This window comes from Candoia aspera, chromosome 3 (genome assembly GCF_035149785.1).
Source record: "Candoia aspera isolate rCanAsp1 chromosome 3, rCanAsp1.hap2, whole genome shotgun sequence".
NCBI lineage: Eukaryota > Metazoa > Chordata > Lepidosauria > Squamata > Boidae > Candoia > Candoia aspera.
This window is the reverse complement of record NC_086155.1, coordinates 199,982,947-200,000,659: the sequence shown is the minus strand read 5'-3', so window position 1 is coordinate 200,000,659 and position 17,713 is coordinate 199,982,947. Positions and strand designations below refer to the sequence as shown.

At 41.7% G+C, this 17,713-nt stretch overlaps 1 protein-coding gene across 1 annotated transcript in view; it reads left to right on the top strand.

Annotated features, from left to right (window-relative positions):
• The window catches only part of ADCY8 (adenylate cyclase 8), a 72,760-nt gene that overhangs the window by 22,483 nt on the left and 32,564 nt on the right, over positions 1–17,713 (top strand). Inside the window, exon 7 of the mRNA XM_063299693.1 lies at positions 8,913–9,110. Within this exon, the coding sequence (XP_063155763.1) occupies positions 8,913–9,110 (198 nt within the window). The remainder of the gene's footprint in view (positions 1–8,912; positions 9,111–17,713) is intronic.

Below are 17,713 nucleotides of genomic sequence, written 5' to 3'. Positions count from 1 at the left end.
GTTGTCTCTACATACAGAAAATGATTACACTGGGGGGGAAAAGTAGGTTCTGTTTTTCCCCCTCATGTAGGGATTTATTTATTCATTACTTCTGCAAAGAGAGGAGTTCATTTCTACTCAGTCACCTATGAACACTTCCTGCCCTTTGATTTCACCAAGCCATGACACAATTGATTGCTTCAGTTGATTTACGCTACAGACAAAACTGTAATCTGACAAGGAAAATACTGGCTGGGTTTGCGCAATATGCTAGAGATGCCTTTTCTGTCACTCCACTGCCCTTTGGAACCCCATTTGCCCTGAGATTAGGTGGGCACCAATCTTTCTGGTCTTGCAGAAGACCTTAAGACCTAGCTCTTCTCCCAGACATGGGAGTTGGGAGGTTAGATGAGCCTGTGGGTATTGTCAATGATTATTCTCAGCTACCATTCTTTTTATTTTTCTTGTGTATTGTTACTTATGGTATTACTGGTATTTTTATCTCCGTTTGCCATCCAGAGCTGTTTGGGCAAGATAGGCAGCCATATAAATTGGCATTATTATTATTATTTATTATTATTATTAAAAATGAGACTGGATAGTTTGTGTTTTGTCATGCTGTTGAGATCCAGCTGTAGCTTAGAATTCGGATTGAACTCAGCCACCAAGTTAAGCCATAATATGGTTCCATTGTTTGGGCATAGCTGATTCTGTGAATATAGCATTTGTGTTTTGTGAATCCAGATTTACAGTTTAGTGTGCTGTGTGACCCCAGTAGTTGTGTGCCCAAGAGTCTGTTAACCACACTGTTCCAGATGATTTACCTTCAAATTGGATGAAGTTCTCTAGAATATTTGGACTGGCCCATTCTGGGTGGGAAAATTTCTCTGGAATATTTTGGGAAGAGGCTGTGCTCTTTTGAACATCCCAGCTATCTACTGTGCTGGTATCTCAGAATGTTTATTACAAATCAAAATTAGGGAAAAAAAACTTAGAAATTAAATTTCAGCAGTATTTATTCCTCCATTATATACCTCAGTGCAAATTCTATGCATGCCTACTTGATAAAAACAAAACAAAACAAAAATTAATAATACTATTTTACTTTATGGAAATTCTACTCCCCTAATGCCAAAAATGGTGTTCAAGATAACTAAAAATAATAAAAATATAGATAAAAACAGAATTATAATTAAATATAAACATAGAACTTAAACATAGAAATACTGAAGACAGACTGTAAAGATAGAAACATAGATTATGTTGAAGCAAAGGATGATTCCTCTCACTATTTAAGTTTAGACAGCAGGATTCTAAAAGTTATTTGGAAAAAAGAGGATAGAAAATGACATCTTCAGGATCACACAGAGCATTGCTTGCAAACTGATCTTTTACAGCTTTTGCCCATGGATTTATCACCCCCTGAAAGTGAAGCCATTGCTGTTTCTTTTTCAACCCTCTTTTTTTGCCCAGAATCTGTCACTGAGTAGGTTGTGGGGGTTGAAGTGGGTGGAGTGCATGAATGGTATGCTGATGGTCCTAGTTTGTTCCGTGCTATCTTTTGAGAAAGATTTCAGATTCCAGGTAAGACGCGATTTTGCAGAAGTGCGGCCAGGCATGGACTATTGTTTAACTCAGCAGAAAATAGCTGTCATTACTATAGTAAGTGCTAAAGCTCACCCCACCATCTTCACAGAGCTATTTTTATTCCCCAAGAATAACTAAGTGGCATATTTGGGACACAAATTACATTCCCCACCTCACCCCACCTCAACAACTCCAAGCTATCCAATCTATATTTCGGCCTTACTTAGACCAAGTTAAAATGGAGATGGGTAATTTGTGTTTTTGCTTTGTAAGTTGTTTGAATCAAACCATTACATTAAGTCAGTATAATTTATTTATTTGGCCTAACATATGAAAACCCAGGAACTGAGTTTTGTTCATCTGGGTTAGAGTTTAGCATGTTGTAGAAACCCAGCCCATAAATTCACCACATAAACTGAAGTCTTCAAGCTTCCTCTGGATGAAAATGGCATTTTGCTCAGTAGTTGGATGGTCCTGAGTCATGGCAATAGGAAAGAAATATGATTTTCCAGCTATGTGGTGAGCAGATAGACTGAATGGACAGGCCTGCCTTCTATATACAGAAAACTCCTCTGCTGTAAAATAGAATTTCAAGTTCCTCCACCTCACTCATCTTCATTTATGTGTACCCGATAGAGATACAAATTTTGTTTATCACTATGGTTGGGTAGATTTTTGTCTCTATGATTTACCCAAACTGAAGACATCCTCATTTGTCCTCACTCTGATTTGTCTTCAAACCTTGTTGCATATCTAAATGTCTTTGGCCAAGCACCATCACAGAACAATATCAGAAAGCGTAGGATCACTAGATTGGGCAGTCATCTTCCACTGCTCCCAGAGAGAGAGCTTTGTTTATATAAGTGCTGCCTGAAAGACTTTGAAGCTTTGAAGCCTATCATTGTGATCAGCAGGGAGCATATGGAAGAATTTCTTACATGGATGAGTTTCTACAGGGCAGGGATAGGAAATAATGCATGTGCCGAAATGTGCATTCTTACATCATGGCACAATCTCTGCCCCTTTTGTATGTGTCTTCTGTCATCACATGGACACACCTAAGGGGTGGACTTGCCCTGGGACATCATGACACATGTTTTCTCATTTTGAAGAAATCTTTGGGTTCCATAGATGATAACAGTTGGAGGAACGGATGTCTCAAAAGACAACATTTGGGATGATTGAAACAGAAGCACACACTTTGAAATTCCTCAGGGATGGAGGGAGAGAGACAGTAGGTCTGTTCAAGGCAGATTTTCATCTCTTCACTCAGACCTCTCCAACACTACCTGTAGCTCACTAGCAGTGTGGGTTGTGTTTCTTCACAAAGCATCTTCAACGATTTGTACAGCCCAGACAGAGAAATGATTTCTGAACTCATAACTGGAAAGTTTGGCAGCTTAAAAGACGTGTAGGATGTGACTCTCTGTCTCTCTCTCTGTATATATGAGCTATGTCATCAAAATCCTTTGTGAAGTCTGTCTAGAGAAATTAAAGCAGAAAAGGTTAAAATGCCCTAAGACACCAGTCTTTCTGACACACTTCAAGGACTGATGAGTCAGTCTGGAAGAAAGCCAACATACCACCTCCTCCTTTTTTGCTAGGGCAGATCCAAAATCACACAATATCAGTTTTCCTTCTCTGCAGGAACTTAGTCCCCCTTTTTTGAAATGTCCCCATCCATTAGCATACAACTTTGTCATGTAAGCCACCTTGCTCTGCTCCTTCATATCCCATGCCTTGGCTTTAGAGTAAGAAACCTTCTCAATCCCCTGAAGAGGAAAGGAAAACATCTCCCTAGGGCTGGTGCTAATGTTTGGTCAATCTGTAAGATCTTTATTTATTAGATTTCTAATAAATCTAAATTTAGGAGCTCAAGGTGGCACACCTGGCATTTTTTCCTCCTACTTTTCCCTACAAAAACAACCTCGTGAGATAGGGCTCAGCTGAGAGGGAAGAACTGGCCCAAAATCATCCAGGAAACTTCTATAGCTGAGAGTGGATTTGAACCTGGGTTTCTCCCAGCTCCATTTATCCATTCCATTTATCCATTGGATTCCTTTTCATTCCATGCATGACCAGTTCTCCTTACTTGCTTCCTGCATTTAGCACCGTTTGCTGTAATTAGATGTTATAAAAGTGGACAAAATTGAGAACAGATTGCTGGGTGATGTTGTCTGCGGTGATGCAGACACCTTCATTTGCAAGGCGTCAAATGAAATATAAATACTTTGTATTAATTCTTCCTGCTGCTGGTAATCCTACCTAGGCTTGACCTATTTATTTTGTCTCATGGTTTTCCTTTTAAGACTTCAGACCGATAAAACTTCAGACTCCCTTTTTCACCACAACAGCCCTGGGTGTTAGATCAGACTGAGTTCTTCTTGGGCATTTTGTTGTTGTGCATGGGAGAGTAGCAATGGAATCATGGTATGATCCCTGCCTCTGCTTATGTGCATCCATCTGAATGTCAGAATGGAAGCAATGCATGTGCCCTGTATGAGCATTGCTTTTGCTGCCCATGCAATTAGCAGCACAACAAATGCTTTTCCAGGGCCATGAAAAATGCATCTGTGATGTAGCCATTGCCTAAATCACAACCCATAGCTGCAGGGCATGTGTGGCCCTTAGCAAAAATTCAGCCATGATGCCTAGTTACCACCCAGCTTCTCTCCCCATTTCTAATCCCTAAGTCCCCCCCGCCCCAATCTTTCCCTACCTAAAAATCAGGCACCCAATTTTTGTCTTCCTTATCCAAGGACCCTGCTCTTTGGAACCAAACTACTCCTTACTTTCTTTCCTTGTCTGCTGAGACAATCACCGGACTGTGTACCTGCAATGACTCAGTGGCATGGCACCCTCCCATGAGGACTGCTATTATTTTAAAAAGTATGCCCAGGCCTCCCCTCTACAGCCTGTTAGAAGACTGTCCAACTCAAGCTGATAGAGGGTTTGAATTCCTGGTTTAAGATCAATTAGCAGATTTCATACCTGTTCTGGGGTTGCTTGGTGCAAACTCAGTGGTAGAGCCATTTCCCCAGAATAGCTCTTGTCATACTAAGCCCCTGTCCCAGTTGGTAAAGACTCCAGGTACTGAAGACTACTTTGAAGAAGAGGCAGAGTTTGGGAAGACCACAGGGATGGGGAAGTGTAGTGGGATGTGGGAATGACCTTGGGAGACAGGAGGAAGAGCCACAGGGAACAGTCGGAAAAGAGGTAGCTGAGCCTGCAGCAGGAACGTAGGCATGGTAAATGTTTCACAAGGGACGCTCCCCAGTTTCTTGGGCTGTAAAGGTGATGGGGCAGAAATGTACTTTCAGGCTTGCGACATTCTGTTAATGTATCCCTACAATAAAGTAGAATTAGTTCACTTGAGTGTGCTTTCTGTCTGGACTACCTCACAAGGCTGACATCAATCTTGCAAGTCAGAAAGTATATTTCTCCCCTGTCACCTTTACACCCCAATAAACTATGGAGGGTCCCTTCTCAGTGTTTGCCATGCACACATTCCTTCTGTGGGTTACATTGTTGTTTATCTGACCGCTGCCCTGGCTGTGGCTCTTCCCCCTGTCTCCCAAGGTCATTCCCACATACCATTACAGGAACAGAGTTAGAATACAAGCAACAGAAAAAAGAGTTCCTCTTTTTCTTTTTCTTTTTTTTCTGCAAGGGGGAAAAATCCACTTTAGTACATGGATAATCAACTGAAAGCAGGAATATGTTTAGCAATTCTGATAAGATACCTGCATGAAAGAATCAACCATGTTCCAATGTGATATTTATATAGAGTTCATTGTTATTCACTATTCTGCTTTAAATATCCATGCTTGTGTCCTTTACAAAGCATAAACTCCTTGGGGTGAGCTGCTGGTAGTGTTGCGAAACTGATTGAAATCAGGGTTAATGGTTAGTGGCAAATGGAGCTGTAAGAGTAGGAATGATAGCTTGTTCCAGTAGTTGTTGAAGAACTTCCCTTTACACACATGTCATATGTGAAATCTGTAGGGTGTGTGTGAATATGCCAAGGTGCACACTCTCCTTCGTTGCTATGAAGCATCACTCTTTAAGGTTAGGAGTGAAAAACCAAGGAACTAGGCCCTGTGGAGCACAGTGAAATGTGTTTCCAAAGAAGTATTGCACTTGAATGACAACACTGGAGTGCTGTGATTTTAGGGTGATTGTTGTTGTTGTTGTTCCTGTGATTCAAATGTCAGATCTCATCATTTATCACTGTTGGTCATGCTGGCTAAAGCTGATGTGGGTTGGAGTTCTACAACCTTTGAAAGGCCATGGGTTTTACAACCTTCATTTTGAATCAAGACAGTTAAGGCTTACGTTGGAAGATGATATAATGATGACCGATAAAGAAAAAGGAGGGAGAGGAAGTAGAGAGGAAGGAATTCCATGATGGAGACATTACCAAGTATTGCCTTCATCCTGTGTACCCAACACAGAAATGGAGGAAGAATCTCAGTCCCTCTTCTGCCATCCCTGGGCAGGCTAATCAATTTTGTGGACTTGTTTACAAGTCTGAGATAGGAAGTGACTTCCCCCTCATCTAACACCAGGGCTTGAGGTCTCACAAGTGAAAGTACCACGCAAGGGATTCACCACAAAATAAATATTTGATTTCTTTCTCCATATAACTTACTGGTGGAATTATTGATGGAATTCATTGCCATGTGATGTGCTGATGGTCATTAGACTGATGAATCCAAAGGTGCTTAGAGAGTATATCTATTAGTAGATTTAGCTAGGATGATAAATAGCTCCTCCTTATTCAAGAATATCCTTCCTCTGAATGACAGTTGCTGGAGGGCAGACAGTTAAAGAAGGCTTTCTACTTGCTTATAGACTTCCAGGGGACCATTTGTGGAGACAGGATGCTGATGGATACTTCAGCTGATCCAGCAGTACTCTTCTGACGTAGTTATGGCCAAGATGCATTTGAAATCTGCCTCTCTGGGAACCAGTATTAGTTTTGTATACTCAAAATTTGTGGAAGCAAAAATATTTTAAGGTCCTGCTTAGGGTAGGACCTGCTGAACCCATGACGCAGATCTGGAAAAGGTCCTCTCCTCTCCTGTGAAGTCTTAAAGATGGTGTCAGTGTAGAACCCTTTTCTTACCTTGTGAAATCTCCAATTCAGAGTATTTTCAAATGGACGTCACCACATGGAACAAGTAATATATGAGCTTCTGCTACATATTGCCTTCAAAAGATAGATATTAATGAGTGTGGGAAGGAAATATATGCCCCCTTCATACCTTTCCTCCAAGTCACCACTGGGTAGCTGTCATGTCCTGCTGTTTAAACATTTTGAAGCGACAAAATCATGCTGTATGAAGCTTTTTGAAACATTAAACGTGATAGCTTTCTCCTTTTATAAGGCTATAATGGTGTTCTAGGTTTTTTTTTACAAGCTTCTTTCCTCTCCTCTCCTCTCCTCTCCTCTCCTCTCCTCTCCTCTCCTCTCTTCCCTTTTTCTTTCCTTTTTCTTTTTTCTTTTTCTTTTTAATTTATTTATTTGCAGTTACATAGAAGTCATACAAAGAAAAACATTATGTAGGATATGGAAATAAACCATAGCCAGAAGAATGGCTTGATGCAGAAGAGAGCAGTGCACTTTTAATAATTGGGTAAAATGGGGAATTTCAGCCGGCATGGCTTTGCATAATTAGTAGAGATGTGCAAATCAGCCCTCATCCAAGTTGAAGAGTTCATTTGATTCAGAAAATCAATATGATTCAATTCAACACTTCAAACTGATTCAGAAAATTGGTCTGATTTGGACGTCCTAGTCAAACCGTAAAGTTGGATGGATTTGATTTTGATTGCTGAATGGATTTTGTATACTCACAGTACATTTATATATACTGTATGTATATCAGTAGATATGCAGCCCAGCATCTAATTCTTTGAATCCATCCAAAGGGCATCCCATTTAATTTTATAAAGCAATTCAGATTTCCAATTCAATCTGATTTAGAGAGGAGGCTGAATTGCTTTCAAATTAATCTCTCTGAAGTTCTATATAACCCCAGTGGTTCCCCCACAAGCTTCCATCTGTTAAAAAAAAAAAGACTTTTGGAACACAAATATTAAAAAGTGCAGGAGCTCTGACTAGTTTTATAACTGTCCCCTCCCCCTTGAAGTAAAACTCTGGTTATTCACATAAGAACATGAGGAAGCTGCCAGGTCCCAGCATCTCCAGTTGCATAAATAAACAGGAAGCAGGTGATGCAAAAACTCTCTGCTTGAAATCTTGGATAAATGCCACCCAAGGTTTGAAAACATGGTCATGGCAAATACATGTGTGCGCATTCCAATGCACAGACACACACACCCCACATTCACGGAAGGTTCCTGCATAGATCTTTGTGCACTGAAGTGTGAAAATCTGGACAAAGTCTCATAGTGCATTCATAGAAGGCACTGAGAAATTTCTACAGGTCAGGAACTTCACGAAGGGGTCTCAGTACAGGATTTTGTAAGCACTTTCCCTTGATCAGGCTTCTGACCCCACTAGAAACCTAAGCAAGCAATGTCTAAACTTCTTAAAAATGCATTAGGTCCAGGGGCTTGTGCCCACCCGTACACACTTTTGCTCGTGAAGAGCGATAGAAGGGGCAGCATTTACTGGATGGGTAAATCAACTAAAATGGTTGAAAGCAGCCTTGGGAAGCATTGGCTCGATGTGCGATGAACATGTGCTCGGACGTATTTCTTGCCAAGTTAAAGCGTGTGGTTGTCTTTGCCTTGTTTCAAGGCTGTGGATGTGCAGAAACAGCTGCTCTGCTTGGGGTGGGTTCTTCTTATGTCCAGCACAGGGCTCAGCTGCCTGCAGACGCAACAGCATGGATCCCTCCAAATGCCTGAGCACACAGGCATTGTTCTGATTTGGGGTGGAATAGCCAGCTCTAATGTGAAAATAGTCCTTCTCCTTCTGGGATCAAGTGTTCCTTTATAACTGGATATGAAAAAGCATGTGTTGGGTCTCCTGCTTTGGACAACACTTCAGTGAGTTTCATAGGTTTCCCAACTCCCAACTTCATTCTATCTCTTAACGTGATGAATGGCAAGATTAAGATTAAGATTAAGCAGGCAAAGCAAGAGGCTCGAAGCCTCTTGAAAACATGCCATCCATTGCTTGTTCTTCTTGGATGCCCTTTGCTAGTTGAGGCTTCTCCTTCTAAAACGTTCAGATGGCTGGATGAATGAACTGCATGGGACGCTGTTTAACAGTTTGCAATGCAACATGATCATTGAAAAGAACAGAACATTTGCATTTTTTAACCCACAAGGGGACTAGCAGGTTTATTCTTTTTGCATGTGCTTTCCCCTAGACTCTGGCTGCCCTAACAAGAAATTCAATAAATCTGCTTCCAAACCATCTTGCACAAGCTTTGCATGTCCAGTCTGGGCCTGAGGAAATTAACAAGCGAATAGAACACACCATCGACTTGCGGAGTGGCGATAAGTTGCGAAGAGAGCATATCAAGCCTTTTTCCCTGATGTTTAAAGACTCTGGCCTGGAACATAAGGTAGCTGGGTCTCGATAGATGACTTTTGCCAACTCAGATTGACTTGCAATGACCGTTGATTAGCAAAGACAACATTGCGGTGGGTTTCATTTTTGAATTTCCCTCCCTTTCTTCCCACCCCACCCCTCAAAGATGGAGCTACTAAGGTACCCTCAGACACAAAGGGTGCATATCCTGAGACCTGAGGTCCATGTGCAACTCCTGAAAGCCTTGGTTGTGCCACCCCTGGACTCCCACAACAAGTTGCCCACAGTCATCTCGAATGGGATCAGAGAAGGAAAGCTGGAATATGTGGAGGTTGTTGCAGTCATCGTATTTAATTAATTGCAGTTTAACTAAAGTTTAATTAAATCAGATTTAGGGTTTTCCTTCTTTTTTCCATGGACAACCTTCTTTCTCTGTCACCCGTTTTTTGGGAGCATGGCCACTGGCACATCATCCAGAGGCTACATGTGGCTCTGAAAAAAGTTGCACATGCTTAACTAGGTCAGGTAAAGATATAAGAGATGCATTTGCACAACAGGCTAAGCTTAGACAGAGAGCTAGACAAATAGACAGATGATAGATACATGAGAGATAGATAGATAGATAGATAGATAGATAGATAGATAGATAGATAGATTGATAGATTGATTGATTGATTGATTGATAGATGATAGATTGATAGATAGATGATGATGATGATAGATAGATAGATAGATAGATAGATAGATAGATAGATAGATAGATAGAAGTTAAACCTATTATGCAACATTATAACTTATTTGGTTAATTTATAGTTTAATCTATGGTGTGGACCCCCCACCCCCAGATGGGTTAATTTGATAACTGAGTTGTGTGCTGTGAGAATTCTGTATTTATTAGAGTTGTGTAGGTAGGATTATTTCTTGAAGAGTCAGAAGTCCCTTCTAAAAATGGCAGTAAAGCAGTAAAGTCAGTAAAAGTGTAAGAGAGAGAGGGAAAGAGAGAGAGAGAGACAGGTTTTTTTAAAAACCTTTTCTATTTTGCTACATATTGCATTACACTACTCTAATGTGCTACCTTCTGGTACGCTGTCGTGGGCTGAAGATTTCAAATGTTCACAAACATTCACATGGCCAACTAAGTATTAGATACACAAAAGCATGAAGTTGTAGTTTGATGCCCTGTTTTGAAGAGGTCATTGGAACAGGATAAGAAAAGGCAGGATGGGGATGGAAAAGGAAGGGCAATTAACATCAGGGGAATAAAAGGCAAGGAAAGAGTTAGGCTCCCCCTCCATACTTGTTGGTGTCTCACTCCAGATTTGGGGGGAAATTGCAACTCTGTGGCATGTGGAAAGATCCCTAGTTCAATTCCAGTTTGCAACTCCCCCATCTGGAATTTTGGACATCCACTGCCAGTCCAGCCTTCCTCAGTCTGAGGTGTACTGGAACGTACTCAGCAATTTGGATGTCGGAGTCTACTGCATCTGGGGAACCCCAGGAGAGGGCAGTATTCTTTCTAATGCATGTACATTTGCATTCTTTATAACTTTGGCATTAAATTCTAAGAGAATGAAACAGGCAGTGTGCTATTCTTGAAGGAAGCATCAACAGACCAAGAGTGATCCATTTAGATGAGGCAACAAAATTCATCCTGGCTCTAGGGTAAAATGGCCAGATGTGACTCCAAGATTCCAGAATCTTTCATGGTTGTTAGAAGAGGGAATTTCACCAGGTGTAAGTTGCCCTGCAAACTAAAATTGTCTTTTCTATGCCATTATTAAAGGTCTGGGAGCAGCCTCATTTTTTTAAAACCTGCCTATCCCTTTCTGGTGACTGGAGGAGCTTTATGGACATGGTAGGGCAGATTGTAGGGTAATCTAGAAATAAGGGAAATTGTAGAACAAGGATACCAGGGGAGAGACCATGGCTAGATGAAAGGGAGTGAGCTTCAGGGAAGCAAAGGCACATCAGATGAGTCCGAGAAGTAAAAAAGAAATGAGGAAAGCATAAACTTGTATGCATGGTGTCAGGGAATGGTTACCCAAATGATATGACAGAGAAACTGTCATCGTGGCAAGGAGAGAGAAGGATAACATAGTGTGTCAGATGTTTAAGGATGCTACAAGTTCAGATAGTTGAATGAAAAATAATAGGTTGGCCAGAAAAGAAGACACTGAAGGACAAAATAAGTGAGAAAGACTGGTTGGGTTTGCATCCCATGCTAGGCTAGGCTAAATATATGGATCGCCTTATTATGGGAAACCAGCCATTGCTTACATGGGTAGAACCAGGCTATCATATGAAGTTGCAATGTAGTTTGTTTCTTTCAGCATAGCATGCTGTGTGAACCTAGAATGTATGTTTTGTTTGCCAGGGCGTGGGGTTTAGTAAATTGTGTAACCCCAACTGCAGAGTGATGAATAAGGGAACAGCAGTCTGGGTACCACTTATGTATAGTTTATTAATTAGTGGGACTATGAATAGTAAGAAACCAGCAACTCGAAGCTATGGGGTTCATCTCCTGAAACATTTCTTATATCTTTAAGCTGGGGCGAGTCATCTGGGGCTCAGGGCCACAGGCAGCCCCCCAGCATTGATTCTGTGACACCCAGCACCCTAAGGATGTGCTGCTGAAATACAGTACTGAATGGCCCATTTTCAGCTACATTTTTTTTCCTTTCCCCAAAATAATGATGAAAATGGGAAGAAATTGCCTCTTTTTGGTTTAAGAGGCAAAAACATGGTTCTCTGGATGCCATCTTTTTGCTATAGGGCAGTGCCCCTGAATGATCTTCTAACTGTTGTACAAATGAATTATATTCCTGGTGGTTGACTTTGTCTGTCTTGTTATCAAAAAATTGCTGAGATCATAAATCCACTTAGATCAGGGGAATTATCCCATAAAAAGCTCTTTATTGGAATATATTATTTTCAAATACCATCCCAACATTTTTATTAACAGTGATTCAGATTGTCTTTTAAGATCTGTATCCTTGAGAGATGTGTTCACTGACTACCTCTCTGTTGAGGTACGGCGAGAAAGGACAGGCATTATTTTAGTGCCCCTTCTTAGGTGACCAGACAGGACTTGAGCTCAGAAAAGAGGTTAGAATCTACCTAAAGGAATTGGGTTCTGTTTCTCATGGGAAAAAAGAGCTTAAACACTTGGCTAGGAATTATTTAGAGGAAAATTTAGCCTATCCCATTGTTGGATTCCATTAATCCCTAGTTTGATCAATGGCCAAGAAGGGCCAGAGCTAAGCCAACCAATTTCCAAGAATCATGTCCTTTCCCCTTGGCTGAGTTGAAATGCTCTTCATCTATCCTTGAGTTGGATAAAAACTAGGCCAGTGGGAAATTTGCTGCCCCCATTACTGTGCTGATTTCTATCCCACCTCTATTGTTCTTCTCCAATCACTGTATAGTTGAGTGTCCTTCTCCTACTGGGTGCCAAAGTCCAACAGATGTTACATTCTGGCTGCCCTTGGATGGCATTGATATGAGTGGTGGGAGGGGGGGATTGTTCATTACCAGTAGAGCTAAGGATGATTAAGCCTATCTCACTCATGAGTTGAGATGAAGGCATTATCCCAGACATAGCAGAAAAAAAAAGTTGGTCTTGGGAAGCATTTGTACCATGCTAAGGTGCAAGTGTGGGAAAATGCTCAAAGATTCCCCAACTCTGACTTAGATTTATGAAACTATTCCCTGGGAAGCTTCTATGTCCAGGTTCCCTGATTGCTAGTTCATGAAGACCTGAGATCAACATGCCCAGATCCTGGGATATAGAACATAGCCAGCTCCTGGTTGGGAGACTTGGGCAAAATTCACTCCACAAGATCTTTCTTGCCACTGTCACCTTATCCTTTGTTTAGGCATTCCTTCCTGAGCTGCAGATTAACCCAAGAAGGAGAGCACAACGTTTGTGGGGGCCAAATCTCTTTCCAGACAGATGGACAGGTAGGAGTTAGGAAAACAGGGGACCCCCAGGGTTGCCAGTGGATTGTTTTGTAAGTTATGGGCTTTGAGTTTTACCAATAATGCCAGCCTTTGGTTCTATAACTCAAAATCTGCCTCTGGTCCTAATTCAAATGATTTCTGCTCCATGCTTCTCTGCATCAGCAGCAGACATATCTAATTTAAAGCTTTCAAAATGGATGGGTAATTTATCCCACCAAGAACTGCCATCTGCCTCTTGTGGCCAAGAACCTGTTATTTCCAGGTACTTACAGCATACTCTTTTGAAAGCACCTTCCAGCATCACAAGGCTATCTTTATGATAGCGGAGCACCCTCCAAGGGCATCCAAACCACTTAAATCCCATCAATTTGTAAGTGCTGAAAAAAGAGTAGGCAAAGCCATCTTGATGGAAATCGACTAACTCCTTTTCGGAGAACAGCGAATGATTTCAGACCCATAAACATGTCAGCTCATCTAATGTCTTCTTTTTTCTTTCTTTTTTAAGGCAAAAAGTATCAGCTAAAAGGCTGATTGGGTGAACTTTCTGTCACAACAGTTTTTGTTGATGCTTATTTTTAGATCAAAACAAAATTTGCATATCAGAGGCAGTACACACAGATTTGATTTCATTGTAATCTTTACTGTATGTACCAGTCACATTAAGTGTTCAGCGTATGGAAGTGGCCCCAGGCCATCCTGACCTCCCCGCTTTACAGGTAGTCCTCGACTTACGACCACAATTGGGACTGGAACTTCCATTGCTAAGTAAGGCAGTTGTTATGTGAGTCACACCCAATTTCATGACCTTTTTTGCCACGGTTGTTAAGCGAATCCAGCTTCCCCCATTGACTTTGCTTGTGAGAAGCCGGCTGGGAAGGTTGCAAATGGCAATCAAGTGATCCTGCAATGCTGCAACCATCATAAGTGTGAGCTGGTTGCCCAGTGCCTAAATTTTGATCATGGGACTGCAGGGACACTGCACGATTGTTAAGTGTCAGGACCAGTCATAAGTCACTTTTTTTCACTGCCGTTGTAACTTTGAACAGTCACTAAACAAATAGTTGTAAATCAAGGACTACCTGGAGCCCTTGTCTATTTTATGGAATAGCTAAATACATAGAAGGGAAACATTTCTAGTATGGAGATCAGTTCATTCCCTTGCACATATCCACAAATTGCCCTTGTTCTGTCATATCTATCTATCTATCTATCTATCTATCTATCTATCTATCTATCTATCTATCTATCTATCTATCTCTATCGATCCATCCATCCATCTATCTATCTATCTATCTATCTATCTATCTATCTATCTATCTATCTATCTATCTCTATCGATCCATCCATCCATCCATCCATCTATCTATCTATCTATCTATCTATCTATCTATCTATCTATCTATCTATCTATCTATCTATCTCTATCCCTATCTACCTACCTACCTACCTACTCCACCTATTTGGCACTTTGTTTATTCGTTTAGTCGCTTCCGACTCTTCGTGACTTCATGGACCAGCCCACGCCAGAGCTTCCTGTCGGTCGTCAACACCCCCAGCTCCCCCAGGGATGAGTCTGTCACCTCTAGAATATCATCCATCCACCTTGCCCTTGGTCGGCCCCTCTTCCTTCTGCCTTCCACTCTTACTAGCATCAGCATCTTCTCCAGGGTGTCCTGTCTTCTCATTATGTGGCCAAAGTATTTCAGTTTTGCCTTTAATATCATTCTCTCAGGTGAGCAGTCTGGCTTTATTTCCTGGAGGATGGACTGGTTTGATCTTCTGGCAGTCCAAGGCACTCTCAGAATTTTCCTCCAACACCACAGTTCCAAAGCATCGATCTTCCTTCGCTCAGCCTTCCTTATGGTCCAGCTCTCACAGCCATATGTTACTATGGGGAACACCATTGCTTTAACTATGCGGGCCTTTGTTGTCAGTGTGATGTCTCTGCTCTTAACTATTTTATCGAGATTTGTCATTGCTCTTCTCCCAAGGATTAAGCGTCTTCTGATTTCCTGACTGCAGTCAGCATCTGCAGTAATCTTCGCACCTAGAAATACAAAGTCTTTCACTGCTTCTACATTTTCTCCCTCTATTTCCCAGTTATCAATCAAGCTGGTTGCCACAATCTTGGTTTTTCTGAGGTTTAGCTGCAAGCCAGCTTTTGCACTTTCTTCTTTCACCTTCATCATAAGGCTCCTCAGTTCCTCTTCACTTTCAGCCATCAAAGTGGTATCATCTGCATATCTGAGATTGTTAATGTTTCTTCCAGCGATTTTAACTCCAGCCTTGGATTCCTCAAGCCCAGCATGTCGCATGATGTGTTCTGCATACAAGTTGAATAGGTAGGGTGAGAGTATACAGCCCTGCCGTACTCCTTTCCCAATCTTAAACCAGTCCGTTGTTCTGTGGTCTGTTCTTACCGTTGCTACTTGGTCGTTATACAGATTCTTCAGGAGGCAGACAAGATGACTTGGTATCCCCATACCACTAAGAACTTGCCACAATTTGTTATGGTCCACACAGTCAAAGGCTTTAGAATAGTCAATAAAACAGAAATAGATGTTTTTCTGAAACTCCCTGGCTTTTTCCATTATCCAGCGAATATTGGCAATTTGGTCTCTAGTTCCTCTGCCTTTTCTAAACCCAGCTTGTACATCTGGCAATTCTCGCTCCATGAACTGCTGAAGTCTACCTTGCAGGATCTTGAGCATTACCTTACTGGCATGTGAAATGAGTGCCACTGTTCGATAGTTTGAACATTCTTTCGTGTTTCCCTTTTTTGGTATGGGGATATAAGTTGATTTTTTCCAGTCTGATGGCCATTCTTGTGTTTTCCAAATTTGCTGGCATATAGCATGCATTACCTTGACAGCATCATCTTGCAAGATTTTGAACAGTTCAGCTGGGATGCCATCATCTCCTGCTGCCTTGTTATTAGCAATGCTTCTTAAGGCCCATTCAACCTCACTCTTCAGGATATCTGGCTCTAGCTCACTGACCGCACCGTCAGAGCTATCCCCGATATTGTTATCCTTCCTATACAGGTCTTCTGTATATTCTTGCCACCTTTTCTTAATCTCTTCTTCTTCTGTTACATCCTTGCCATCTTTGTTTTTGATCATACCCATTTTGGCCTGGAATTTACCTCCGATGTTTCTAATTTTCTGGAAGAGGTCTCTTGTCCTTCCTATTCTATTGTCTTCTTCCACTTCCACGCATTGCTTGTTTAAAAATAATTCCTTATCTCTTCTGGCTAAGCTCTGGAATTTTGCATTTAATTGGGCATATCTCCCCCTATCACTGTTGCCTTTTGCTTTCCTTCTTTCTTGGGCTACTTCTAGTGTCTCAGCAGACAGCCATTTTGCCTTCTTGGTTTTCTCTTTCTTTGGGATGTATTTTGTTGCCGCCTCCTGAACAATGCTGCAAACTTCTGTCCATAGTTCTTCCAGGACCCTATCTACTAAGTCCAGTCCCTTAAATCTATTCTTCACCTCCACTGCATATTCCTTAGGAATATTAGTGAGCTCATATCTAGCTGATCTGTGGGTCTTCCCTAATCTCTTTAGTCTGATCCTAAATTGTGCAAGAAGAAGTTCGTGATCGGAACTACAGTCAGCTCCAGGTCTTGTTTTTACTGACTGTATAGATGTCCGCCACCTTTGGCTGCAAAGGATGTAGTCAATCTGATTTCGGTGTTGTCCATCTGGGGAAGTCCATGTATAAAGCCGTCTCTTAGGTTGCTGGAAGAGAGTGTTTGTTATGCACATTGAGTTGTCTTGGCAAAATTCTATCAGCCTATGTCCTGCTTCATTTTGTTCTCCCAGGCCATGCTTACCTGTAATTCCAGGTGTCATTTGACTGCCCACCTTAGCATTCCAGTCTCCTGTGATGAAAATAACATCTCTTTTAGGCATGTTGGCCAGTAGGTGCTGCAGATCCTCATAGAACTGCTCTACTTCAGCTTCTTCAGCATCTGTGGTTGGGCCGTATATTTGGATCACTGTGATGTTAGATGGCTTGCCCTGAATTCGAATTGAGATCATTCTATCGTGTTTTGGATTGTATCCAAGCACTGCTTTAGCCACTTTACTATTAATTATGAAGGCTACTCCATTTCTTCTGTGGTCCTCTTGTCCACAGTAGTAGATCTGGTGGTCATTTGATGTGAAGTGGCCCATTCCAGTCCATTTCAGTTCACTGACGCCCAGAATGTCTATCTTTAATCTTGACATCTCACCAAGAACCACATCCAATTTGCCCTGGCTCATAGATCTTACATTCCAGGTTCCAATGGTGTGTTGATCCTTAGAACATCGGATTCACCGTTCACCACCAGCACCGTCCGCCGCTAGCCATCCTTTCGGCTTTGAGCTAGCTGCGTCATCACGTCTGGGGCTAGTTGAACTCATCCTCTGTTCCTCCCCAGTAGCATTTTGACCATCTTCTGACCTGGGGGTCTCATCTTCCAATGGTATACCAACATATCTCTGGTTGTACTGATCCATTTAGTTTTCACGGCAAGAATACTGGGGTGGGTTGCTATTACCTTCCCCAGGGATCGCATTTAGTCTGACCTCTCTGTCATGACCTTCCCGTCTTGGGTGGCCCTTCACGGTTTAGCTCATGGCATCATTGAGGTGCTCAAGCTCCAGCACCACGACAAGGTAACAATCCTTT